The 25875-nt window shown below is 47.3% G+C and overlaps 1 protein-coding gene and 1 long non-coding RNA gene across 2 annotated transcripts; one reads left to right on the top strand and one right to left on the bottom strand.

The window, feature by feature from the left end:
- Positions 1 to 120: 120 nt before the first annotated feature.
- On the bottom strand, positions 121 to 13498 carry Cst7 (cystatin F). The gene is made up of 4 exons (XM_015493174.2): positions 13158 to 13498; positions 3818 to 3990; positions 1451 to 1567; positions 121 to 730 (listed from the first exon to the last, which is right to left on the bottom strand). Exons 1-4 carry the CDS (start codon positions 13225 to 13227, stop codon positions 653 to 655), a joined length of 438 nt encoding a protein of 145 aa, XP_015348660.1. The 5' UTR covers positions 13228 to 13498; the 3' UTR covers positions 121 to 652.
- On the top strand, positions 1564 to 4615 carry LOC125612518. The gene is made up of 2 exons (XR_007342946.1): positions 1564 to 2720; positions 3746 to 4615. It is a non-coding gene; the product is annotated as an uncharacterized LOC125612518 (long non-coding RNA).
- Positions 13499 to 25875: the final 12377 nt, after the last annotated feature.

Genomic DNA, 25875 nt, shown 5'->3' on the forward strand with positions numbered 1-25875 from the left:
AGCCTCTGAGAAACTTTATGGAAGCAACCTAAAGTTGCCAGACCACACAATGAAAAGGACTCCTGGCACTGCTCTCCTCATCTTCCTGACTTTGCTACTAAAAGGTGACACACAGAGCCATTGCACTGAAATGATCAGTCTTTTATTAATAACTTTAATCATCCTCAGAGATCAAGTGATCAGTAGCACACTTGTCCCAGATCTAGTGCTATAATGCTAATAACTGAAACCAAGAGATGGATGCCTTGACTCTCCATCGGGTGACGGATGGGAGAGAGTACCCTGTCCTCCCCTTCAGGTCAGCCTACATCTGTCTGTCCCCAACCCCAATGAGGCCCATCAAAAGACTCAGACCCATACAGGTTCAGACCCTCTATCTGAGAGTACAGCATCAATAAAGTTACAGAAGGAAATGTGATATATTTAATCTGGCCATGATGAACTGTCATTTTCCCACTCCAGCTACTCTGTAATGACCCATTAGCACTTCCATCTGCCTACACATGAGAAGGTCCTTAAAGGTTTGTATCAGCTGGGCACAGTGCTGGGGCTGAAGGAAACGAAGAGCACAAGTATGGTGGGTGTCCTTACAGCCAAAGTTTTGCTGAAGAGGCAGGCGAAAGTCAGGCAGAACTCAGGCGAAAGTCAGAACTCACTGGCAACGAATAATAGGCACCTCGAACCTTCGGAGCCAGGGGATGACCCAAACTTCAGTATAGCAACTCAGAATCTGAAAAAAGAAAGGCTCACCTAAGGACCCCCGAATGCCTCAGAGGACCCTCCCCACCAAAGGACTCTCCTGGCACACTTTGATACCACACCTGGGCCACTAAGGTGTTGTGTATGTGTGTATGTGTGTGCATGGGTGTGTTCCTCACTGAAGAGGTATCCCTCGCTCCCATTTTTATTTGGAAAATTTTCAAAGAAAATTGAAAGAATGATTTAAGAATATGTACTTTTCACCTATATTTATGAATTATTGAGTTTTGCCACATTTGCTTTCTCTTTGCAAAGGGAGATATTATATATCATTATATCATATATCATGCTATATATCTGTCATAACATGATATATATCATACCATATATACTATATAGATCATATGACATGTCATACTATGTATAATACACACACACATATGTAATTTCTGAATTATATGGAAGTTTTTCCTGCTCTAATCTCCCTACCCTGATTCCAGGCATTTCTCTCCTGAGATGTGTCTTTCATGGAGGGAAGAACAGGTCATGTAGGGGGGTGTTGGAGAGGATGTTGTTACAACAGCCTCGCACTCTCCATGTGTGTCTGTGCGTTGTGCTTGACCTCTTCTGGACTGAGGTTTGGAAGTGTGTGGTCAGGGAACTGATCAGGTCAGAGAAGCAGCCCCAGCCCTGAAGGATGAGTGGAGCAGTTAAGGAGGGCTAGGCTGAGAGGGCAGCCCCTCTTCCTTACGCGCTTCAAGTCAGGGTTGGTTTGGAAGTCACAATTGTCCAGGGGATGGTGTGTGGTTTTTCTGCATGTAGTTCTGCCGATTTCCACCTCCAGCATGTATTTCAGGCCTTTCACTACCTGGAAAGAATAAAGGGATAGGGTCCTGGGTTATTGGGCACAGGCTGGCTAGGATGGCAGCCCCTCTGCTAGCAAGAGGTGCATTAAGATAGGTGAAGAAGGCTCTGGGCAGTGAGCTGGCTTCCCAGAGCCACCTCTGGGTGAAGGAAAGCCCAGGACTTTGCAGAAGAACTAATGGGGAGGAAGCCGGTGCCTAGATTCCCCTGACTCCCTTTCCCATGCTTACTCACAAGGCTGACTGACAAGGACTTGAGGACTTTGTGTCCCATTTTAAGATGGCTCCTTTCTGCTCAGAACTCTGTATTCAAGAGGGATTCCAGGCTGGGATTGCCCCATCCCACAGCCCCTATGCACCCAAGGTGGTGTTTGAATAAAGGACACACCTGCTGAGTTTTAGACATCTGCTAGCATCCTTCCCTGTTTCTGGGAATGGTGTGTTTTGTTTTATTTTAGATTTCAAAATAGCCCCTCTCCATTTAGACATAGTCATGATCTATTTCATTTTATTCTTTTTTGTTCTAAGAAAATTTGAATAAAGTTTCCTCAAGTTTTAATCTCTGGCCCACCAAATACCAAATGAAATAAAATCTCCAGCATCACCAAGGTACAGAAGGACAGTGTCCTTACCCTGTCATGGAGGACTTTGGGGACTCAAGTCCAAACCATTGCACTGACCTTCCTGGGGAAGGCAAGACCCAAGGCTCCTGAGACTGGGCCTTGGAGTGATGACATTGGCACAAACCAAACTGTCTTCTATAGAATGTTTCCTAATATCAGAACACAACTGCTCTTACAAAATTTGCAGTTTGGGTCTGGGGTTGTGGCCCAGTGGTAGAGCATTTGCCTATATGTGTGAGGCACTGGGTTTGATTCTCAGCACCGTATATAAATAAATAAAAAATAAAGGCCCTTAAACTGCTAAAAATACATTTTAAAAATGTTGCAGTTGCCCAAAAGCATAAGATTATAAAAGTCACCACTAACCCTGTGGTTACTGAGTCAGTAACCAAAAGTGAAGTGAAGACCATCTGCTTTAGGATAGGGCCACTCCCATGTCACTTCTGTCCCTCCAGGCACCAGGGCAAGCTGGGTGTGTGGACGTCATCTGAAACCAACTTCCTACATCAGCAGATGTGTCCTTAGAGACCACCAGGTAATCCACCTCCTGAAGGTGTCTCCTTGTAGTGGCACTCCCTCCTCCACAGAAAATCTTAATTAAGCTTCTCCAGAGACCCTCACCATAACTATTCTTAGACCATCAGCAAGAATTTCTGCAACAGATTTTTCAGGCAGGAGGTGTGTTGCAGAAGGAGGATGTGATAAGAAAGACTAATAACCCAAGGCCTCCATAGAGGCGTTTGCATTTTTGTATTCAGGCCTGGGTTCAATGCCTAGAACAGTGAAAAAAGCTGCTTTTGTGTGGACTTCTACATATTGTGAACCTCTGAGCCCCTCCCCCTACACACTGGGTATAAAGTTCTGAAAATCTCTGAACTCGGGGTTCAGAGGGATTGATGGACTGTAGTGAAAGCCCCCATTCTGAACCTGGCTGCAGCCAATGAACCTGCTTCCTTTCTCTGCCTCAGTGTCTAGCCTCATCTGTCCCACAACATCCTCACTATTCTACTTCCCATCATCCATGCTGGTCATGTATTCTTAGGACACAGATGAACAAGGCTGACAGTGCCCCTTGGGCTCCTGAGGAAGGAGGAACAGCACTGAGCAGGCACAGCAGGTTACTAAGAAGAGTGATGGCCTTACAGGATGTGACATTGAGCAGGCTGATTGGCATACAAGTTTTGTGAGTCAGAGAGGGAGTGACTTGGGCATAGCTGTGGGATCTGAATGTATATTCCATGTGAATGGTGAGAAGGTCTTTGGGGCTGCAGGAGGGGCTAAAGCTAGGACAGGGGTCCTGGGACTCTGGTGGGGGTAGCTCCAACAGGTAAAGCAGTGACCTGCTCTGCAGGAGTGTCAGGCCTAGCATGCTACTCTAGGAGTGGGGTTATTGCCTCTGCACCCCTTAGTCCCATTAATGGGCTTTAGGCCAGCGGCCTGGTGACCACCCAAGGGAAGTGTGGTTTGAGCAAGCAAAGGACCTTGGGTTTTTGTGTTTGGCTGTGAGTCACACTGGTTTTGATTGCCGCCATCAGCTTCCTGTCCTTGTATATGTTCTAGGTGGTGGGTTGCTGTCTCTCGGCTTCCCAGGGGTGTATCTGATAATGGGGCCACCAGAACCTAGACCTTCACCTGTACCAGTGCTCGGCTAATGTAGGACTCCTTGAACAAGAAGATGTCATTTGTGCAGTTGTTAAACTTTTCCACACTGTGTCTGGCAGCTTTGAGGACTCCTGGGTCATCAGTCTTTATTGTTTTGGGAAATCCTGGCTTCACACCTGAGTTAAAGTCCTGTGAACAGAAATCTGAAAGAGAGAAACACAGTACCAGATGGGAACATTGATGGTAGCAGGGTACATGATCCAAGGGGTGATGCCTCATGCCTTGGGTCGCTTAGTTATTCTCTCTGCCTCATGGCCCTCGGCCCTGATTATCCCCTGATCCATCTACCCATGCTCATCCCACCATGCACTTGTGTATCCATATGTCTGCTGAACATCCAAAGCTCCTCAGCTAGATAGTGCTGAAGGTATGATGTAATCCCTATTTGTTATGGTTTTGATCTGAGGTGTTCCCCAAAAGCTTCTATATTAATATAAAAATGTTCAGATGTGAAATGATCGGATTGTGAGAGCTGTAACCTCATCAGTCCATCCTAGTTCGAATGGACTAGATGGTAACTGTAGGCAGGCAGGGCATGGCTAGAGGAGGTGGGTCACTGGGGGCATACCCTGGGAGGGTTCATCATCCCTGCTGCCCCTTCTCTTTGCTCTCTCTGCTTCCTGACCCCACCATGAGCTGAGAAGTTCTCCTCCACTGTTCCATTCCGCCATGATGTACTGCCTCACCTAGGTCCCAGAGCAATGGAATCAGCCGTCTATGGACTGAAACTTCTAAAATTGTGAGTCCCAAATAAACTTCTCCTCTTAAGTTGTTCTTGTTGGGTGTTTTAGTCACAGCAACATAAAAGCGCACTAAAACACTGTCTAGTCCCCCACCACATAGAACATTTTTAGGACCCAGGGGAATTTCCAACATGTATATTAAAGAAATACTGAACATGCCCCCCCAGTGGTGAGACATCTGGACAGGATGTGGTCTTAGGGTGTTAGAAGAAGCTGGCCCTGCCTGCCCCTCACCCTACCACTTCCAGCTTGTCTCAGCCAAGTGGATCACATGGACTGTTCAACCCAATCCTGCCTCTCCACTGGTAAGGAGGCTGGTTGCCCTGGCTTCAACCACCCTCCTCTTGCATTCTTGGCAGAACATCTGATCTCAGACTCTGGTTGGAGCCCACCCTAGCTCTCCAATTCCTACAGCTCCAGCACTGATGTCTCTCCTAGACTGTCCCCTGAGGTTCTCTGGGTACAAGTCTGGGTATAAGTCTTTACTTTCCTAGGAATGAATGCCATTCTTCAGGGATCCACTCAAGCCTGGCATGTAGTCAGTGAAGGATGGTAGGTGGGCTGGATTGATTCTACTTTCTCTTGCTCTTCCTGTATCAGGAAGCCCATATTTGGCCGGAATATGAGGAAAGTAACATGAAGGGCTTCTGTCACCAGCATCTGTGCCAAAGCCAGGCAGAACAGAGGACCCCAACATCCCTCCTTGGCTCCCCAAACTCTTATGCTTCTAGTTCCTAGAGAAGTGGAGCTCGCAGACTGGAAGGATCCCTGACGACCCTGCTCAAGTCCAGCTTGCCATTCATTCCTTTGTTCAACTTGTTCATAGGCACTTGTAGCACCTGCTTTCTGAGCCTTCCTCTTCCTGCCAGCTCTGGGAACTGGAGATGCAGAAGTTTAATGCTCTACAAGTAAATGAGATCAACAACAGAGCGACAAGACATTTAAGGCTGGGGATGTAGCTCAGGGGTGAAGTGACCCTGGGTTCAGTCCCCAGTACCCCTCCCTGCTCACACACATACAAAAGAAAGAAAGATAAAAAAGAATTCCCTGAAATATTAACACACCAAGAGGTTGGCACCAACCTACTGTATTAAATTAACTACATTAAATGAAATAGGAACTTTAGCTCTGTGGTGGCAGGAACCACATTTCGAGTGCACAGAGGCTGCAGGCAGCTATGGTCTCATTTCCTGGTGCAGGTGACAGTGTCCCTCCAGGCAGAGGGCACTTTTAGGGGATTGGGTGCCTCTTCCTTTGGTTTGCACTTTCAGGAGGAGCCCCTCAGGTGAAAGCCCTGGGTGTCTGTGTTTCTTTAGGGGAGACCTGGCTGTCAGAGGGTGGCAGTAGTGCTCACCATAGGTAAGCTTTGGGGCTTTGGTTTCTAGTACAGGAAGTGAAGAGGTGGGTGGTAGCCCATGGTCAACCTTCTCCCCCTTCCTTCCAAGCCTGCAGAGCTCCCTATGTGTCTGGGTTTTAGATACGCTGTTGTTTGAGGAGGTAATGGTGACAGGATACCGGCATTTTGGGGAGTTAAGGCACCATTGGGTTCCCTGGGTTATGAAGAAATTGAAACATTTGGGAGGAAAACACCAAGGTAAATTCAATGGAGCATTAGTTTCATTGTGGGAAGCAGATCTGGGTGTTCCTCTGGAGGACAAATTGCCCTTCTCTTTGGGACCAAGTAGATGATCATAAGGCCCAATGGAAGCAGACAGGAGAAATGACTTTTACATTGAATTGGGTATTATGGTTTGGATAGGAGATGTCCCCTCATAGTTCCTGTGTTAATGCAGAAATGTTTGAGGGTGAGATGATTAATTGCGAGAGCTGTAACCTAATTGGTCCATCCAAGTTTGAATGGACTAATTGGGTGGTAACTTGTAAGCAGGTGGCTGGAGGGAAAGGCCATTGGGGGCATGTCCTGGAAGTGTTTGTCTTCCCTGTGGCCCTTTCCCTTCTCTCTCTCTGCTTTCTGGGTACCATGAATGGAGCAGTTTGAATCCACCACATCCTTCTGCCATGATACTTTGCCTCACCCTCAGGCCCAGAATAATGAAATTGGCTCACCAGGGATTGAACCTCATAAATCATGAGCCCCAAATAAACTTTTCCTACTCTAAATTGCTCATCGGGTATTTTGATGATAGCAATTAAAAGCTGACTAATGCACTAGGAGTTGGGAATTAGGCCAGGGTATGGGTAAGGCCCAGAACAGGAAAGAAGATCTCACAAGCTAGGAGCCCTGCAAGATGGATCTCCCAGAGGCCAGGGGGAAGGGCAGGGTGCCTGGGAACAAGGAAGGAACAGGCTTTATACCAGGTACCTGATCTCTGAAACAGACTGCTCATGTAGGAGGGTGGGGTCAGTCAGGTGTGTTGTAACAATTACTTGGTGATGTTCCAACCAGGTGACATGCATCACACCAGAAGTGAGGAATGGTGACTAGAGCTCAGGTCAGTGAGCTTATCAATAAATTCCTACTAAGAGACACAGAGGTGGTCATTCACCATTGTCCTCCCTGGAACCCAGATGCTTGACCCCACTAAGTGTGCCAGAAGGGTAAGGCTGCTGGCCACCTGCAGATCACCTGTGGAGTCTTCTCTCCTTGTAGTAGCCCAAGGGGTGGGTGATGTAGTAGAGAAGACATGAGTCTAGGAGAATTCTGTAACTTTGAGGGTATCCCAGTGGCTCTGGGGCTTAGCCTCCTTTGTGAAGAGAGACCATCACTGTGTGACCAAGAGGGGCTCTACCTGGCTCCTAGGCTGGTTCCTAGGCCAGAGGTCCACGGTAAAACTAAGCTGCAATTACTTTGCAAGCCTCTCTAGAATTTGGTACCCAAAGAACTTGACCTTTTATCTTCAAGAAAGTTGTACATTTCTAGTGTCTCCTCCTCATAGAACTTTGTGGCCATGTGGTCTGTGGAGAACTGTCCTTCATAGCATGCCCTCTGTGAAGTCTCTGGGGCTGTCCTTCACAGCATGCCCTCCAGTATGACATTCCCCAGTAGCCTTGAAAGCCTTTGCAAAAGGTCTCCCAGGATCAAAACAACAAAATCTGCTTCCATTCCTTGAGCACCAGAGCTAGGGTTGGTGGGTCTTGGTGTGACCCTGGAACCTGCCTTCCCTGGGTGCTTCTGGCCCAGGTGGGGCACAGATGGTGGCAGTGGGAGTCTCCTGCACCCTGCGGAAGTCAATTCAATAGGGGAAGGAGCCCAGTGCCTCAGGCTGCTCCCTGGGTACCAAATACGTACTGACCATGGAAGTGGAGTGTGGTTTTAGTCTAGACAGTAGAGAAAGACATTTTTGTGAAAGGGACAGTGGTTTCAGTGTATCTGTGCCATCAGAGAACAGGGTTCCCCCTCCCCCCCAAGGTAATTGCTCATATTTTCTTTGTAAAGAAACATGTATGATTTTTTTAATATAAACTTTTCTATTTTGAGTGGGAAGTTTGAGAAGAGTATAACAAACAAACAAACCAAAACAACCATTCTTAGTATTTCAAAGGTAACCACTATGAACTCTTTTTTCGAGTAAAATGTACGAGGTGGGAAGTATGGGCTGTGTCCCCAGAAAGTGGAGCAGACCGAAAATGGGGGCTCCTCAAAAAGTGAAAGCAACTTCCTTAGTTAAGATGGAGGGATTGCCTGCCCTGACCTGGGAGGTGCCAAGGAAACTGAGAGCTGAGATCACCCCCTGCTCAGCCTGTCCAGCATAGACTAACTAAATCAGCATGCTTATTTCCTATCTTTTGTCCCATTTTGCCACGTCTTCTCTTTTAAAAGCGTTCCCCAGAGCCTCTAAAGAAGAAAATTTTGAAATAAAATTTCTCCTATCTTCCTTCAAAGCTGGCTTTGAATAAAATCCATTTTTCCACCACTTTGACTCTGAATATTTGGTGACCAGTGGGCAGTATAGCCTAGCCTCTTCCCTAGGTGGCAATAGTGTCCTGTAACAAAAGGTAGGAAGCTTCCAGAACAGACTGAGATGCATGTGGGGCAAGGGGGTCCAGGGGAGGTGAGGGAGGAACCCTGCAGAGACAGCAACTCCGTGACTCTTTGAGAGGCAGGGGAAGGAAGGAAGATTGGGGCTGGGTGATGCACAGCATTGTGCAGGATACTGATTCAGGCACCCTGTCCCACTCAGGAGGCACTGCCCCAGTGTCACAGCACTGAGGGGACAAGGGACACCCAGTGTGCAGATGCAAAATGCTGAAGAGGCTTGGAGAGAGGAAAGCTGAGCTTCTGCCCTTCTAGCTTTAGGATGCACTTAGTGTCCTCAGAGGTTGTCCTTTCTGGGAAGAGAGGAGATGTAATAGGACACACCCCAGGAGTGCCTAGGTGGGCAGAAACTTCCCCTTTCTGCCCTACAGCAGCTCTGGACCCTCTAGAGAACTAGGATAGACTGGTGATTCCTGCAAGGCTCCTCAGCTGTTCTAGACCCTGGGCTACAGGGTACATGCTCCTGTAAGTCACCTGTTAGCCCTTATCAGCACTAACAGTCCATGACTCACAGAAGTCTGGAGGTCCCACCTTTCCCAGATGGTGAAGATAAGAATGGAAGGGACAGCTAGGAGGAAATGTTCTGATGTACTCTGCTTAAAAATACATTTTTTCCCATATAAATCACAAATGACTTCTATTCCAACATTCCTGTTCCTATTTCTATTCCTGATCTACCTCTGTACTCCTTTCTTTAGAATCCTAACATTGACATTTGGATCCCTGGACATACTTCATGTAAAGGACACACTTGCTATGTAATGACTCTTTCAAGGATATATCTAAAAGTTTAAATGAGATTGAAAGTGAAACAGATAACCTCAAAGCTTGGGAAACACTGTCAGGATCCAGAGTGTTCTTAGTTGCAGCAATTGCTCACTATTTCCAAGCAGATTAAAGAGGTTAGAATGTGTCCTGGAACTACCACTAATATACATGCCAATGTACCCTAAGGGACTCCACAAATAGCTTCTGGGATGTTCTACCATGGGCGCCATCCTCAGCCTGCTAAAGTGTCCTGCTAAGTTGCTGAGGCTGGCCTGAACTTGCAGTCCTCTTGCCTTGCCTCCCAATTATAAGCTGTACCACCATCTACTCTCTTAATTTGCACTTCTGAAAAAGTAAGACACACTGGTCACATGTTGCCATAAGAAGACAACAGAATTTTGGACACTGGCCACATTTCAAAGTACTGAAGCTGAGTAGAAGATGTTGGCTTTTGGCTAGTGCCCCTCCTCCCTGTCTGGCCCCACCCCAAAGTCTGGGAGGGGAGTTTTTTGGAAGAGTTCCTGCCTTGAGTAGGAAAGAGGAAGTGTTCAGGTGTTTAGGGAAGCTGGCCTTGTCCACCATCATCCTTTGTTAGGAATGGTTATGCATGGCTTGGGGAATCTCCAGTGGGTGAAATCTATCCCAGGTTTCCAGGAGGAAACCCAAGTATTTGAAAGCCAGACACTCCTGGGTGGTGGGTGGGGTAGAGGTGTTGTCCTTGTCATGGGCTGGTGCCAACTTGGGTGCTGGGACCCTTCAGAAGTCTGAAGTTTGTGCCAAGGACTGCAGTGGTGGGAGGTAAGTGTCCTGCTCAGGGGTGCTTGTTCCATCCTCTTGGAGACAGTCATCTGAACCCTGCATCCCTGTGCTGCTCTCACCTGATGCTACCAAAATTCCTTGAGTCTGGGTCCCTACCATGTGCTCTGGGATACCTGAGTGATGAGAAATGAGTGAACCCATCCTTTTGAGGGCACACATGTCCCCTTGGCATACCCAGGATGCGGGTTTCTCCCAGGATTAGTCCAGATATCTTATCCCCACTCCCAGTGTTGGAATCCCAGCTTTGAAATTTCACTGGTTATGAAACTTTGGGCAAGCTGCTTAACCTCTCTGAACCTCTGTGTTCCCATCTGTAAAATGGAGATAATGATGGCAGGAACCTTCTAGAGTAGTGCTGAGAATATATGAGGTAACACACATGAAGCAACAGTGTAATTATCATCCAATATATCAACGTGCAATAAGGCCACAGTGAAGGTGGGAGGTCTCTGGGGGCAAACCTATGTCCAGCACATAGAAATCTCAACATAGAAGGTGGTGAGTGATCACCTCCAGGTACAGATCCAACCTGCAGTAGTTCCCAGGGGTTCCTGCAGGAAGCCAGGGTGTAGGTGCCACCCTCCCGACCCCCTGCTTCAGGGGTCCTCTCTGGGTATAATGCAGTGCTCCTGGAAGCAGGTAGCTACTTGACCACAGATCCCTGCCCCAGGGCAGATGGGCTACTGCAATCTTAACTGGTGAGGGGGTGGGAAGGGGACAGAGTGTGACATGGCAAGCAGTGGAGCTTCCTGGAATTGATGAGAGGTTGAGAAAGAAGGGCTTTTCATCTTCAACCAACGGTGAAAGGGCAGAGGCAATGTGGCAATTTCCTATGTTGTGAAGGGCTCAGGGAGGAGACCTGGGCCTCAGCATGGAGGTCTCTGCAGTTTAGTTAGTGGGAGTCCCTTTTGCCAACTCTCAAAAGTCTCTGAGATCTGTTTTCAGAAGAAGTAACAGAGAAGCTATAGGGGTCATGGATAGGAGGTGAGAGTAGATTCCAGTCTGGGGCTCTTGGCTCAGTTCAAACACCAGATAGGGGCTTCCAGGCACCCTCACTGTACAGATGAGGACCTTGAAGGAAGGACCAGGAAAAATTGCTGTCGCTAGCACAGCAGAGGAAAGGGCTGCACCAGACTCATGAGCAAGGGGCAACGTGGCTACAGAGACTCCACGTCCACCATGTACCTCTGGAGTGCCTTCCCTGATCCAACTCAACTAAGGCTCCCCAGGGTTGAGTGAGTATGTAGTTATTTCTTATTTCATGGATGCTGGGACTCAGGCTTAGGGAAGTCCCAGGATCCATGGCTAGTAGGTAGTGGGTCTGTGGTGCCCTGAGGGCCCCATGAGTGAGGGTGGACTCTGGGCACCCATCTGGGTTCAGTGGCAGAAAACAGGTCTTGGGAAGGAGGCCCAGGCTGGCCTGGAGGGGATGCTGAAGGGAGAGTCCCACTTCTTCTAGCCCTGATGCAGCTCTGTATGGCTCAAATATGGAGTGGATAGGGGAGGACTTTTTCCAGCATCCCTTCACCAGCAAAGTGGATGGTAATATGGCCAGAAAGATGCCACTAACAGTCATCCAGTATGTCAGGCCTCAAGGATCCCCTAGTACTACTCTGTCCCTGCTGTGTCAGATGAGAACACTGAGGCAAACCAGAACTTATGCAAATCATGAACAGTAAGTATGGATAATTCCAGGACATGGTAACACCACAGACTCCATATCCCATCCAGGACACCTTTCACTAAGGCTTTGAAAAGGGGCTTGCTTCTTTGGTGTCAATGTGCATCTTTTGCTCCTGACTTCCATCCTTGACAGCAGGGGGAAGGGAGCAGGAGGGCAATGTGGATCGGGACAGGGACAGGAGGACAGGCTGAGAAGCTGGGATTCAGGGTCTCATGGTGTGAATTAAGAAGGCAGGGAGCAGGCAGCTCATTGTTAGTTTAGCAATGTGTTAACCACCCCATTGCTGAGCACCCACCCTGAGGCTGCTGTGGCTTGTCTCCTTCTCTGACAGCGGAAAATTGCCCACTCTCCCACTCCTGCCCTGAACCTGTGGCCCCCAAGTTATAACATTGACCTGTAGGTTTAGGAGCCTGAAGCTGTGTCCCCTAGTGTCCCTGATTCCTTGGTATCTTGATTCACCATGAAGGGGTGTGCACCTTCTATGGACCTTGGACTCTGGGTACCATCCCCTTGTCATTGGTCCTCCCTGAACACCCTCTATCTGGTTACCTTTGGCCAAACCCGAGCTCCCTCCAAAGAGGGAGAAGGGCAGAAACCAGATGCAGTTTGAGTGCTGTCCCTGCCAGCAGAGAGGGGGGCTTAGTGACAGGGTTCCTTGGTTAAACAAGGAAGGGGCCCTCTCACTCTTCCTCTGGGGTTTGATTCTGCATGCTGGGAGAGCATCGCTCAGCTCACTCCTGGGGAGCAGGCGCTCAAGCCTGTGTGACTTGGGCAAGTTACCTAACCTGGCTCTGCCTCAGTTTCCCAGCGCACAGGGAGTGTCCTTCTCTTCCTCCTCCCCGGCCTCCCCCTGCGTGGACAATAAGGGAGCAGACTGCAGGAAGGACAAGTGTCTGATCCTTAGGGTCCCTGAGGCCAAGTCACAGGAAAGTAGTCCGCAGGCAGGCAGGAAGGACGAACAGCCAGATAAAAGTCGCCTAACCACCACTCAACCTTCCTCTGGGTCCCGGTACTCTACATGACCGGACTCAGGATCGGTTAGCATCAAGGACCCGAAGACGTTTCCACTGTTCCCAGCAGAGACAGTCCCCATATCCTCCATCCCTGAAGCCTGGCTCCCCGCGATGCAGCTGCTGCCAGGACCCAGAGCCCTGCGCCCCTCGCTGCTGTGCGGTTCTCTGTTGGCTCCAAACCAAGACAGTATCGGGGAAGATCCGAGGCGGGAGAAAACGCAGGGACGCCTGGAGCAATCTCAGGGCGGGCCCACCGTGGGGAGCGACCAGGAGACCCTCCTCTTACCTGGGGAAGGGCCGCTGCTAGTGCTGGAGACCAGGCAGCAGAAGGCGAGCAGCGCCCCGGCCGCCCGCATGACTGTCGGGCTGTGAGCAGTGCGGAGCAGTGGGCTGAGCTCCCGGGTCGGTGGTGGGTTGCCCGCCTAGGGTGGAGCCGGTCCTGCACACCGCCCCCTGGGCTGGGGAAGGGTGTGGGCTGCCAGTTTGGGGGCTGGGTAGGGGGTGGTTTCTTGCTGAATCATTTTTACCAGAAGCTCATCTCCAAATCTATCCGCCACAAAGGCAACCGCTTCCTTTATAAGTTTCCAAGCTGCGATCATTTACTGGGGGAGGAGGAAGAGAAATGAGACCTGCGAACAAAGCGTGTGCATTTTTCTACCCCAGAAATGCTTATGGGCGGGAGGCAGCGCTTAAAAAAAAAGAGGGGATTTTCAGAAGCAGAATCACTTGACTTTCTTCTCTCGAAGGAACCACGTTCTGAGAGGCCCTTGGTGTGAGTGACATCTACCCCTAGGAACTTGAGTAGGAAAACAGGGTCAGACTACATACAGCTTTAGCGGATGAACATCCTCAAACATGTGCCCTCTGAAAGATTTCTGCATCAGGAAACCAGGAGCTGAGCAGGGTTTGGTGACTAACTGTTTAATCACTTAACCTCTTGGGCTCAAAGCCAGCAAAGGGGAAAAGAACAGTATGTGTCCCAGTGGTTCTGGCCTCTCATTTACCTGCCAGCCCAGAGATTATAAACTCTGATTATGAGTTTGAATTGGTTCTGCTTCTTAGTAGCCTTAGACCTTAGAGGCTGTCTGCCTCAGTGTCCCTCCTCCCCCAGGTTATGGTGAGGATTTAGGAGTTTTCACCACGTAAATGGACTTTCTCCACTAGATGGAGATTAAATGGGTACATTACATTCTGTATGTAAATGGTGCTTGTACTGTAGTACAGACTCTTATGGCCTTAGGTTCAGGGAGATCCCTGTGCCCTCAGAAATAGGATGTGCAGGTAGGGATGAAATGTCTGGATCTTGAACTTACTGTGAGAGGTGTTCCGGCATTGTCACCTAGGCTGGTGGGACATGCAGACTCTGAATCAGAGCCTTCACTTTACATGATCCCATGGGAAATTCTGTCCCAGGGGGGCCTTGCCAAGTTACACTGGATTTCAGGCAGGGAGATCTGGTTCTGTGGGACCTGGACAAAACATGTAATCTCTCATGGCCTCTCAGGTTCCTGGTTGCTCTGATATTTGTTGTGAGGACTATTACTCGAAAAATGCATTTAGCACCATGCCTGGAGTGCAAATGGAGGAACTGTCACATCCTGTGGCCTCACCATTGTCAGGCCTGCTGGATGAGCAAAGGCACAGGGAGACTCACATTAAGTCACAAAGTGCCATAGCAGGAAGGTACTGTTGCTACAGTGCTGTTACAGGGTTGTGGCAGAGTCTAGGGAGCAGTATGTGTATAAGCTGTTATGTGTGTAAATGTAAATGTATCTGTCCCTCTTTGTATATGCATGTATGTATGTCCAAGAGTTTGTCTTTGAGGGTGAATGTGTATGTTTTCTGAATGGATATGAATTTATATGTGTATGTGTCTAAATCTGTGTGTGTATGTTGCGATGGTTAATTTTATGTGTCAACTTGACTCGGCCACAGTGTGCCCACTTATTTGGTTAAACATTATTTTTGGGTGTGTCTGTGAGGGTGTTTCTGGATGAAATCTCATACTGTCCCTGCCTGGGACATATATTAATATATTATGCCTTGGTCTATTGTATCCAGGCTATATATGCTATTCACCTGTTTGTTACTCAGTAGCTATCTCAGTCATCAGATTGACTGTCACAATAGCACAGTGCTTGTTTTCAAGTAACAATTATTTTACTCAGGTGCTAATTTGAATATTCCAAAGAGAAGCCATAAAGTGCTTCCTTTGAGTTAAAAAGTGAGAGTTCTTGACTTAGTAAGGAAAGAAAAAAAATTGTATGTTGAGGTTGCTAAGATCTATGGGATGAATGAATCTTCTGTTAAACTGTGAAGATGGAAAAAGAAATTTGTGCTAGTTTTGATGTTGCACCTCAAACTGCAAAAATTATGGTCACAAGTGTGATAAGTGCCTAGTCATCCACCTTATTTCATCTCATCAGGTAGGCTTTGTAACAGCTCAGATCATCAAACAGAGGGATGGGGGAGTATGACTCAATAAAATTTGGGGGGAAGTGGGGAAAGAATTAGGACACATTCATATAACTTTTATTATAGTATATTGTTATAATTGTTATTTTATTATTAGTCATTGCTGTTAATCTCTTATTATTCCTGAATTATAAATTAAATTTCATCAGAATTATGAATGCATAGGAAAAACAGTATATATTGGGTTCAGAACTATCCTCTGTCAGGCATCCACTGGGTGTGGAGGGCGAGTTTTAGAACTCTCTCTCATATATTAGGAGAGGGCTGTAAAGAAATTTCAATGAAGTGTGCCCAGTTATTATATTGTTATCTGTGGCTGTGTAACAAAGAACCACATATGAAGTTAGGCAATGCACATCTTCATTTCCTAGTTTATGGGCCAGATGTCTGGGCCATAAATAAATAAAAGGTATTGTGTCCAACTACAACTAAAAAATAAATATTAAAAAAAAAAAGATAAAGGAACTGAGGGTCTCAGTTCCTTTCTGGCTGCTGGATGTAGGCCACTTCATATCCTAGCCTTGTGGGACTTTCCAATGTGCACACTTGCTTCCTTAAACCCAGCATGAGAGAGTTCTAGAGAACTGGGCTACATCTTTTGGATTATTATTGAAGAATTGACCTCCCATTGTCTGCATTATATTCTGTTGTTTAGAGGCAAACCACAGGTCCTGCCCCTGCTCTAGGGAAGGGAGTGGCTTGGGGCAGGGTAGTAGAAGCCTGGGAGAACCTGTTGTCAACCTTCCTAAAGTTCAGTACAAACACTGATTAACCCTACTGAAGAGGCCATACAAAATGGCCAATTGGGTGGCAACAAGCACCCCTAAATGCAATTTCTCATTAAGAAGATGAGGCTACTCAAGAGACGTGGCTGATTCCAGACCAGGACAGGAGATGTACAAGATCAGCTAGGGATCTCTCCTATTCCCTGAGAGCAGGGCAAAAACATCAGGCCACTGGGTTCTGGTAGACAAGTTTGAGGGCCAAGCAGAAGAAGCTCCCACTGCTTGAGAGGATAATTTAGCATCGGTGAAAATAAAAACATCACTGAGTTTATAAATACTAGTAATAATGATTGTAATGATAATCATTATGAATTCTTGCATCTTTTGGGGGCTATGGCTAAAACCAGAATTAGACAGGAAGTCAGTATAGATAGGTAAACGGAGTCAGATTCCATCAAGGAGGCCAATTTTGAGTGAGTCTGCCAAGTTGGAGACTTTCCCCTGAGGGATTGAAATGTTAATTCCTTCTGAGCCCTTCCTCCACCCTTATCAAGAACCTCTCCCTGCTCCAACCTGTGGCTAAGGTAACCTGTCCCAGGAGTTGCCCCTCCCTACAGGAAGTTATAAAGTTGTTAATTAATGTGTCCTGGGCTATACTATCCTGCCCTTCCCTCTTCAGCCCACCTGTTTTTCACACCTTTTGGCCATCCCACCCAGCATTCTTGCCTCTAGTCAGGAGGGAGAAAGATAAGGGGAAGAGGGCAGGAGAACAAAGGAAGCCTAGGACACATAAAAAGGGCAGAACACCCTGCTTCTTGGGATACCAGGATACCAGCTATGGCCCCCTTCTCCCTCCTGGGAGAAGTCTATGTTACCTCTTTTTAAAAATTATTTATTTATTTATTTATTTCATACATGACAATAGGGGAATGCATTACATTCATAATTATCCATTCACAGCACAATTTTATCCCTTTTAAAAATAAACCCTGCTTGGGCTGGGGTTGTGGCTCAGCAGTAGAGTTCTTGCCTAGCACATGCAAGACCCTGAGTTCAATCCTCAGCACCACATAAAAATAAATAAAGGTATTGTGTCCGACTACAACTAAAAAATAAATATTTTAAAAAAATAAGTAAACCCTGCTTTATACACTTGCCCCTGTATGCTTCTCTAATGTTCAAACTTCAACTTGTGAGGAAGCAGAACTCCTCACCAATAACCGATGGTATCATGGCCAGGGACCCTTCCTCCCAGACGCTGGTCCCTCTCCAAAAGGCCACCTGCAGCCACAGTCCTTCTTACCTGCAGAAAACACCAGAAAGGAGGAGCCAGTTCAGATCCTTCCCCACAGCACCTACTCACCCTTATCATCCTGTAAAGAATGGGATTTCCTGGTGTTAGTTGTGGAGTGCAAGTGGGTCCTTTGAATTCTCCAAACTCCAGTTTCCTTATCTTTTACAAAAGAAAGAAAAAGAATGAAAGAGAGAAGGAAGAAAAGGAGCCATGAATGACTGTTCGATTCTTAGGCTTCTGTTAGGCTTGGACAAGGTGACGGGGGATGGCTCATAGGGTGTTGAATGATGGTGAGTGGTTTTGTTGTCATCCTTATAAATTTGAGTCATGTTTCCCAAACTGTTGGATATCAGGTGTGTGGAACTAAATGCTACTACAAGGAGAACCGAGCAGTTTTTTTTTTTTTTTTTTTTTTGGTGAGGGACTTCTCAGAGCCCTTAGAAGGCAGGTATAGTGTGCAGATGTCCATGTGTATTTACAATGGCAAAATTCACTCACCTCTGTTGAGAGCATCTCTGACTGTAGTTGGCAGTTCAGGTCTGAGGTCAGCTTTTTGGTTGTTGTGACCAAAAGACCTGGCAAGAAAAACATAAAGGAGAAAAACGTTATTTTGGCTCAAAGTTTCAGAGGTTCAGTCCTTGGCCAGCTGACTCCATAGCTCTGGGCCTGAGGTGAGGCTTCATGGTGGAAGAGCATGGCAAAGGAAAGCTGCTTAGGACATCACAAGCCAGGAAGTAGAGGCATCTCTGCTCTCCAGGGACAAAATAGGAGTACCAAAGACACACCCTCAGTGACCCGCCTTCTCCAGCCACAGCCCACTTGCCTACACTACCACCTAGTTAATCCACATCAGTGCATTAACCAACTGATTAGGTTAAAGTCCTCACCACCAAATCATTTCACCTCTGAACTTTGCATCGTCTCACACATGAACTTTTGAGAGACACCTCATATCTAAACCATAATAGGGGCTTTGTGTGGGACAGGTGGGGAGCCACAGAGACAAGGGACAGGGCAAGGCTAAGAGGCTGAGAGACCTGTGGGAGGCTATAGACATTCCCTGAAGCTTCTACCCTGCTTTTTTTAAAACTGGGAATTGAACCCAGGGGTGTTTTACTACTGAACTACATCCCCAGCCCCTTTTATTTTGAGGCAGTGTTTTGTTAAGTTGTTGAGGCTGAACTTGAATTTATGTTCATCCTGTTTTGGGGTTTTGAGGAGTAGTGGGGAGACAGCCTGATCAGGTGAGGTGCTCTTGGATTGGGGTGCTAGAGGACTCCTGCTATGTTGGGCCCCATGTTGGACCCTGATTGGTGGTGGGAGGCTGAGGAGGCTGAGGAAGCCTGGTTTGGTGGGATGAGCAAGGGCTTGGTTCTCAGCAGCCTCAGTTTGAGCCCTGGTTCAGCTGCTTCATGACTTCTGATGAGTGAGCAGCTCTTTGTGGTTTGTGGGGCCCAATGATAGCATGTGTAGGCCCTGGGCCTGTTTTCCCATCTGAGGATAAATGAGGATGAAACACCATGTCATGGAGTCCTTGTGAAGGTCTGCGGGGAGAGCTTAGAGTTATCCCTCAGAGATTAAGTTTAAAAAGTGGTAGTTATTATTAATTTCGGTTCTTATTTTTTGGTGAAAAGCCACAGTTCCTGAAAGACATGCAAAGGTTTGCCTGCAGCAGTGAGGCCAACAGTGAGGTGGGGGTGGGGGTGGGTCTATGCTCTGGGACATCAACAGCCCCCCAGTGCTGCCAGTGGAGGCTGAAAAGGTCAGGGTGGCCTGGGGTTGGTGAGGCTGGGCAGGTGGAGATCATTAAAAGGGTTGACTGCTTCCTACTGGCACCTTAGCAAATTGATTCAATCAATTGTCAAGGTAAACCTTTAAGGTGAGTGTAAGCATCCCTGTTTTAATGATAAGAAAGCTTGGGTTCAGGAGGCTATTCTCATTTACTCCCACAGGAGGACTAGGCCATCCATCCTGCTGTCCCCAGCAGAGGGGGCTGCTTGCTAATACATCTGCCCAGCAACATGGGAAGCATCCTGGACCCCCTGCATCTGAGTGGACACAATGTCCTGAGGGAAGGCCTGGTGGATCCCTCCTAGGATTTGGAGTCTGACATGTGACTTCTCTCTAAGCCTCTGTTATTACCACACAGGCAGGGATGGGTGCAGGCTCGGAAAACCAGGATGGGCAGGTTTTGAGCTTGGATCTTTGCCAGAGCCAACCTTCTTACACCCCGTGAGTCAGTTAGCACATGGCTCTCACCATGCCTGGCAGAGGACTGTGGTGGGGACAGTGAAGCTCAGGAAGTCTGGATGAAGCTGCTGGGGATCCTACTGGGAGAGAGAGTGAAGTCCACTGAAGGGTGATGTTTGCTCTCCCCCAGGTTATGGGTCCTACTCAGGGAAGAGAGAGGCCAGGTCCCATTGAAACTGCTCTGTGGTCCCATTGAAACTCTCCTGTGAGGGGGCACAGGACACTTCTGGAGACCCCCGACACCAGGGACAATTAAGAGGACATTCCTGTCCTGGTACCCAGCCTGCATTTGTACCACTCGGGGCTTGGGTTGACTGGGATCATCTAGTGCTCATGATGGCTCTCTGGCTTCTGTCCCCAGTGGCCCAGATACACAGGGAGAAGTATACAGGATCCTTGAGCAGACCTATCTCTTCCATAACTGAGCTTCCACTGCCCTAGCTGCCACCTAGTGCCCAGGTCATGGCAAGTGAATGTGGTCTCATTAAATATAAATAGCGGGGGAGAGGTGGCACATGACTATAATCCCAGTGACTTGGGAGGCTGAGATAGGAAGATTGCACATTTGTGGCAAGTCTGGGCATCCTAGTGAGACCCTGTCTCCAAAAGAAAAATAAAAAGGGCTTGGGGATGTAGCTCATTGGTAGAGACTCCCTGGGTTCAACCTTCAGTATCACAAAACAAATCTGCTCTCAACAAATTAAAAGTTTTTTTTCTGGTGCATTATAATTATATACAACATTAGAACTTGTTGTTACATATTTGTTCATACATACAATATTCCAACATAAATTGGTCAGTTTAATTCCCCTGTACCTCCCCTTTTTCACTCCTTCTGCCTTTCTCCCACGTCCCCTTCCTCTACTCTACTGGTCTTCTTTCTATTTTCACATACTCACAGCAAATCCCAGGTATGCAATACATCGTTATTAGCCTACTATATGTTATCCTAGACTCTGAACTGGCTATTTCTTCATTTAATTTCCAAAACATCATCTTATAGATAGGCACACAGAGGTAAGAAGTGGCCTGAAGCTATTCAGAGCAGGTTCAGGTCTGGCAGTGTGGCCTCCCTTCACTTCCAGGATCTGGCTCTGACCACTTGGGCCCTCTGATGGGCTCTGGACCCTGGGGAAAGTGTGATAGTGACCCATGAGTGCTCATGGTCAGTGCTGTTTCTCTTGGTATTTCTGTGATAATACAATTTCAACATTTCTCCAGAGCAGTTGGGAATATAAGAACAACTTTGTCCACAAGGTGGCATTGTGAGTGCTCAAGTTGCATCTGCAACTTATAAAGCCGGGTCTCTGATGATGTCCCAAGTTGTGTTGGGATAGATGCTGAGAGGCAGCACTGATCTAGGACTATCCTTGAGGCTGTGCAGAATGAAGTGGCCTTGAAGGAATCTCAATGTGTGCATGTGAAAGATTTTTTTTCTGTATGCAAACAATGTATGAAAGAAATATGAAACCCCAGGGGAGGGTCACCAGGTGGGGCCTTGGAGGTGCAGTGGGGTGGCTTTCACTTCCCTTCTGCTCTGCTTATCCTTTGCTTTTGAAAGTCAACAGTGTTTATGTGACTAGTGGTGCTAGGAGACTTTTGGAGGATGGTGGAGATGGCCAGGGCTGTTTCTCTTGGTATTTCTGTGATGAATACAATTTCAACTTTTCTCCAGAGCAGTTGGGCTTGTAAGAACAACTTTGTCCATGAGGTGGCATTGTGATGTAAGAAATGAGCAGTTTTGCTTGGTTATTTGAATTTCCCAATTTGTGGTTATTTTGAAGTGTCTCACTGTGTTGCCCAAGCAGGTCTTAAATTTCTGGGCTCAACTGATCTTCCTGCCTCAGTCTCCCAAATAGTTGGGTCTATAGATGCCAGCCACCATGCCTGGCTGCATTTCCTAACTTTCTGTTCAGGGGCCCTGGGCTTGTCTCCTTTGCCACCCCTTTCCTCTTCACTTGGATCTGCTGCAGTCCCCATGCCTCCTCTGGGTCCTCTTCAGAAATCTCTGGGCAAATGCTGTTCGGTTCAGGAGAAAGTTCTTGTTAAATGCAGAGCTCTGTCAATTCAGTTCTCAGCCTACAGGGGAAACATCAAGGCTAGTGGTCCCTTCATGCTTACCCGAACTGGGCCTCTGTTTTGGAGCATCTGGCATTTGGAGTATTATGGGGCCCACCACTTAGCTGCAGTGCTCAGTGTTGTGAACCAGCAGCTATTTTGTTTTTTATCATCACTGTGCATTCTTCAAGCCAGGGATGCAGCATGCACCTGTGGGGATATATGTCCCCATTCAGTCTGGCATGTCACCTAGGAAGATTTAAGCATGGGCCTGGAATCAGAGAGGCTTGTTCTGGTTGGTGCCACCACATTTCCTGTCCTTGAAGCCCCTTGGGTTTCCTCACAGAATGTTGGCTGGGTCTAAGAAGGAGTGTCCTCGGAGGCAGCAGGTAGCAGCCCATCATCTTTTATAACTTAGTCATGAAAGCCACATAGTTTCACTTCTGTCAAAACAGACCTACCCAGATTCAAGAGATAGGGAAAAAAAGCAGAATTAATTTCTCAATGGGATAGTGTCACTGTTATATCATAAACAAAGCAGATAGGTTGAGACATATTGTTGTGATATCTTTGGGAAGCAATCCTTAAGTAGGTTCAGAAAGAGTTGAGGTCTAGACTTCTCTCGAAAGTCCCTTGCATCTCTGACTTTTTTCATAGTCAGCTGCCACCTGCTTTCCATGAGGCTGGACAAGGCAGGGCAGGCAATGGGGCACAGGTCCTGTATCCTCAGGTTGGGGGGCTGGCTCGGGCCCACTCAGGAAGTGAATGAGGTTCAGGAGTAGGCAAACAACAGGTGGTAACTCAGTCAGAGGTGAGTGAGAAAGCTTAGGCTCCTTAACTGGGGGAGAAAAAGATGTGCCCCCTTTCTCTCTCCTGTTCCCCTCCTTTCTTCCCTCCTCCTCCCATGAATATGAATGAAGTCCCCATGATGCTGGTAGCCTTCTTGTTATAAGAGGGCAGTCTGGCCTAGGAAAAAACTGCAAGAGAAAAGAATTGTAGAGACTCAACCATGACAAACGCCTGTATCATACTCACTCTGAGGCTCACTTTCTGTTAGATTTTCTAGGTATGAGTCCTCCCAAATTTTCTAACTGTATTTAAAAAATATTTTTTATTAGTGCATTATAATTATAAAGAATAGTGGGACTTATTTTGACATAATCATGCCTGCATGGAATATAAGTTGCTCCATTATAGTTCTCATTGCTTTCCTCCACCTGCACCTGCTCCCCTTCCTCTCCTTTGCTGGTCTTCCTTCTATTTATTTATTGTTTATTTAATTTGCCTTGATGATTTAGACCCAACTTAGAGTTGAGTGTTCCAGTTTTGTTTTGCTTTTCAGCAAGAAGGGGCCCAACAGACACACAGAGGAAAACAGGTTTGTGGCAGGGTCAGTCTCAGAGGTATGAGTTTAGAGGGAGGATGGAGAAGTTAGAACTGGTATTTACCAGGAGAATGGAGATGCTTTCGAGGGTGGCAGAAGCCTGGATGCCAGAGTGAGGCCGATGACAGATGCCTAGGCACGCATGGTCAGTTTTCAGCTGGCTGCAGTGGGGTTGGTTCTTGGAGGTGGATGAAACCTGCTTTGTCTGTTCCAGGCACTGTGTCACTGTGTTCCCCTGAGTGTGGCAGGAAGCTCAGTGCCTCTCTGGAGTTTCCCTGGGCTGCAGAGATCTGTCTAGTTCAAGGTCATGCCCTTGTTGGGGACTGTCTGAGCCCCCCTGATTCATGACAGTGCATTTCTGACTCATTGCAGCCCCAGAGGCTCCTGCTTGCAGAATATTATCTTACTTAACCCTCAGTAATTTATCTGCAATTAGTGGGATGCATGGTCACCACAAAAGGTATATTTAAGTGGGGTTTTGATGATTAGGTAAGAATTTTTATTGTTGTAGAAAAAGGAGACAGGTAAAGGCAGAGGGAACAATGTGAGCAAGGGTGTGGCATGCAGGTGTCATGGTGCTCCTTCCAAGGGCAATCGTGGTATTCCATGTGGCTGGAGCTGGGAACTGGCCTGTCAGCACCCATCATGTTATCCTGAGTCTTTGAATTAATTGTAGAGCATCTTGATCCTAGAAAGGTTCACTTGAGGGTGGAATAAATGATAGTTTTGAGAGGAAATAGTTCTGTAGTCATCAGCAGGGCCATGTGTTCAGTGGCTACTCAGGTCTCACCCTGCAGATGGACATGTGACCTATGACCTGGCAGGGAGAACCTAGGGCTGAGGGTAGATTAGATTGTGTGCACCACCTGCCCTGTAGAGATCCCACATAAGCCTTGGCCCTTGGACTGGGATTTCCTATCTGGGGACCATCAGGGGTAATATCTGCTCCAGGGATTTGGAATTGGGACTCTGGGAAGTTGCTAGAAGAAGCTGATCCCAGAGGACATAGAGGAGAAGATACAGAGCAGGGAACTCTGGGTGCCAGGGTCTGGTGCCACCTTAGTACAGGGACTCAGGGGCTGGTAGGTGCCAAGAGAGAAACCTCCTATTCTTCTTCCTCTTTACATCTTTCTGAACAAAGTTAGGATTTATTTTCTGTTTTTAAGGATGCAAGTCATTACATTTAGGGCACTCAGGACAATCCAGGTTAACCTTCCCATATCAAGGTGCTTAATTGCACCTGCAAATTCCCTTTTGCCCTGTGAGTTGAAATTTTCATAGACTCCAGGGTTAGGATGAGTACATCTCTGTGAGCCACTGGGCCTGCCCCACCTATTTCTTATCTGAGATTTCTGCCCTTTACAGAGAGCTGCTGAGACCTCTCAGGGCATCATTTCCAGGCCACTTAACCTCATTTTCATCCTCCAGAAGAGGCTAGCACTGAGTCTCCAGAATAGACCTGGAGATGCATATTGGAGTACATGTGGCATATGGGGGCAGGGGAGAGATTCTAGTGAGAAAAGTAATAAACTAAAGGACCATGCAGGACAAGGAACTCTGACCCACAGCCTGCAGCCACCAGCCTAGGAGGCCAGACACCATCGCTATAGCCACCAGTTCAATGATCAGTCTCTGTAGATAGCCACCAATTTCCTTCACTTTTTTTCAATTTAAAATTAGAAGAGAAAGCCACCTTGCCCGTGACTATTCTTATAGGATGCCCACTTATGGTAGTCTCCTTCAGTTTTCCTGGTTAGTCACCTCCAATCAGGGCACTTCTGGAGCCCTCCTTCCCAGCCTGAAGCTTTGGCCTTGTGAATCTCTGCCCAAAGCCCTTGATGGTGGCTTACTGTCTGGCCACAGTGTACTCAGAATTGACCTGTTCTTATTTGTGTAGTTTTTGTTTTTTTCCACACTTGAAAGAAGAGGGGAGGGGAGATGAATCAGGGTTGGCAGTCTGAGCAGGGTAGACTAGGATCAAGTTATGACTGTGGGCAGCTGGGGTTTAGCAAACCCAGAGCCTTGGAGCTGGCTCACAAAGGTGAGGAAGGAACTGGGCCAAGGGTGGAGGGTAATAGCTCTGGCCTGACCCACCTGCAGGCAAGAATTGCAGAGACAGCACTTATAGAGGCCCCTCCATTAGTAGTCCTATAGCCCAGTGATGAGGCACTGGGATGTGGGCAGGGCCAGGCGAACACCCAGCTTAGGGCATGGGCACTTTTCCTAGCGGAGATTTTGGTTCTCATAGTAGCTGTGCATCAGGATAGAGCATCCAACTTAACAAAAATGCAGATTCTTAGTTCTTCCATCACCCTCCCATTCTGAAGGTCTAAGCATGGAGCCTGGAAATGAGCATTTGAAAATATTTCCAGGGAACCAGCTAGCTGTGTGTGCACTGCCACCTGATACACCTGTCTTGCGCTTTTTATCTGCCTTCTCTCCACTGTCCCCTCTTTGTTTCTCATAGAATGATTGCCGATTTAAATTTATGAAGATGGCATTTCTGCCTCAATCCCCTTCTGCCTCATTTGTTACCAGCCACTTATTATCACCATGTTAATTAAGTGCCCAGGTGTGTCTTCCCGCAGGCGGCTGTAACTCTCAGGTGTCATTCACTTGGCTTGATGCTGACATGGAACGGTGGATAAATATATTTTACTGCTTTTCTTTATGTTGTTAGCTTCTGTAGCTTTTGAATAAAATTTCCAGATTGCAATTTTAGGGGCACAGTTGGTTTTACTTAAGCAAATTCCCTATTTGCATAAATGAATTTAGGACGGATTTCACTTCTTCCCTCACCTTTGTCCTGTCTTGAGCA

This window comes from Marmota marmota, unplaced genomic scaffold (assembly GCF_001458135.2).
Source record: "Marmota marmota marmota unplaced genomic scaffold, marMar, whole genome shotgun sequence".
Classification (NCBI taxonomy): Eukaryota; Metazoa; Chordata; class Mammalia; order Rodentia; family Sciuridae; genus Marmota; species Marmota marmota.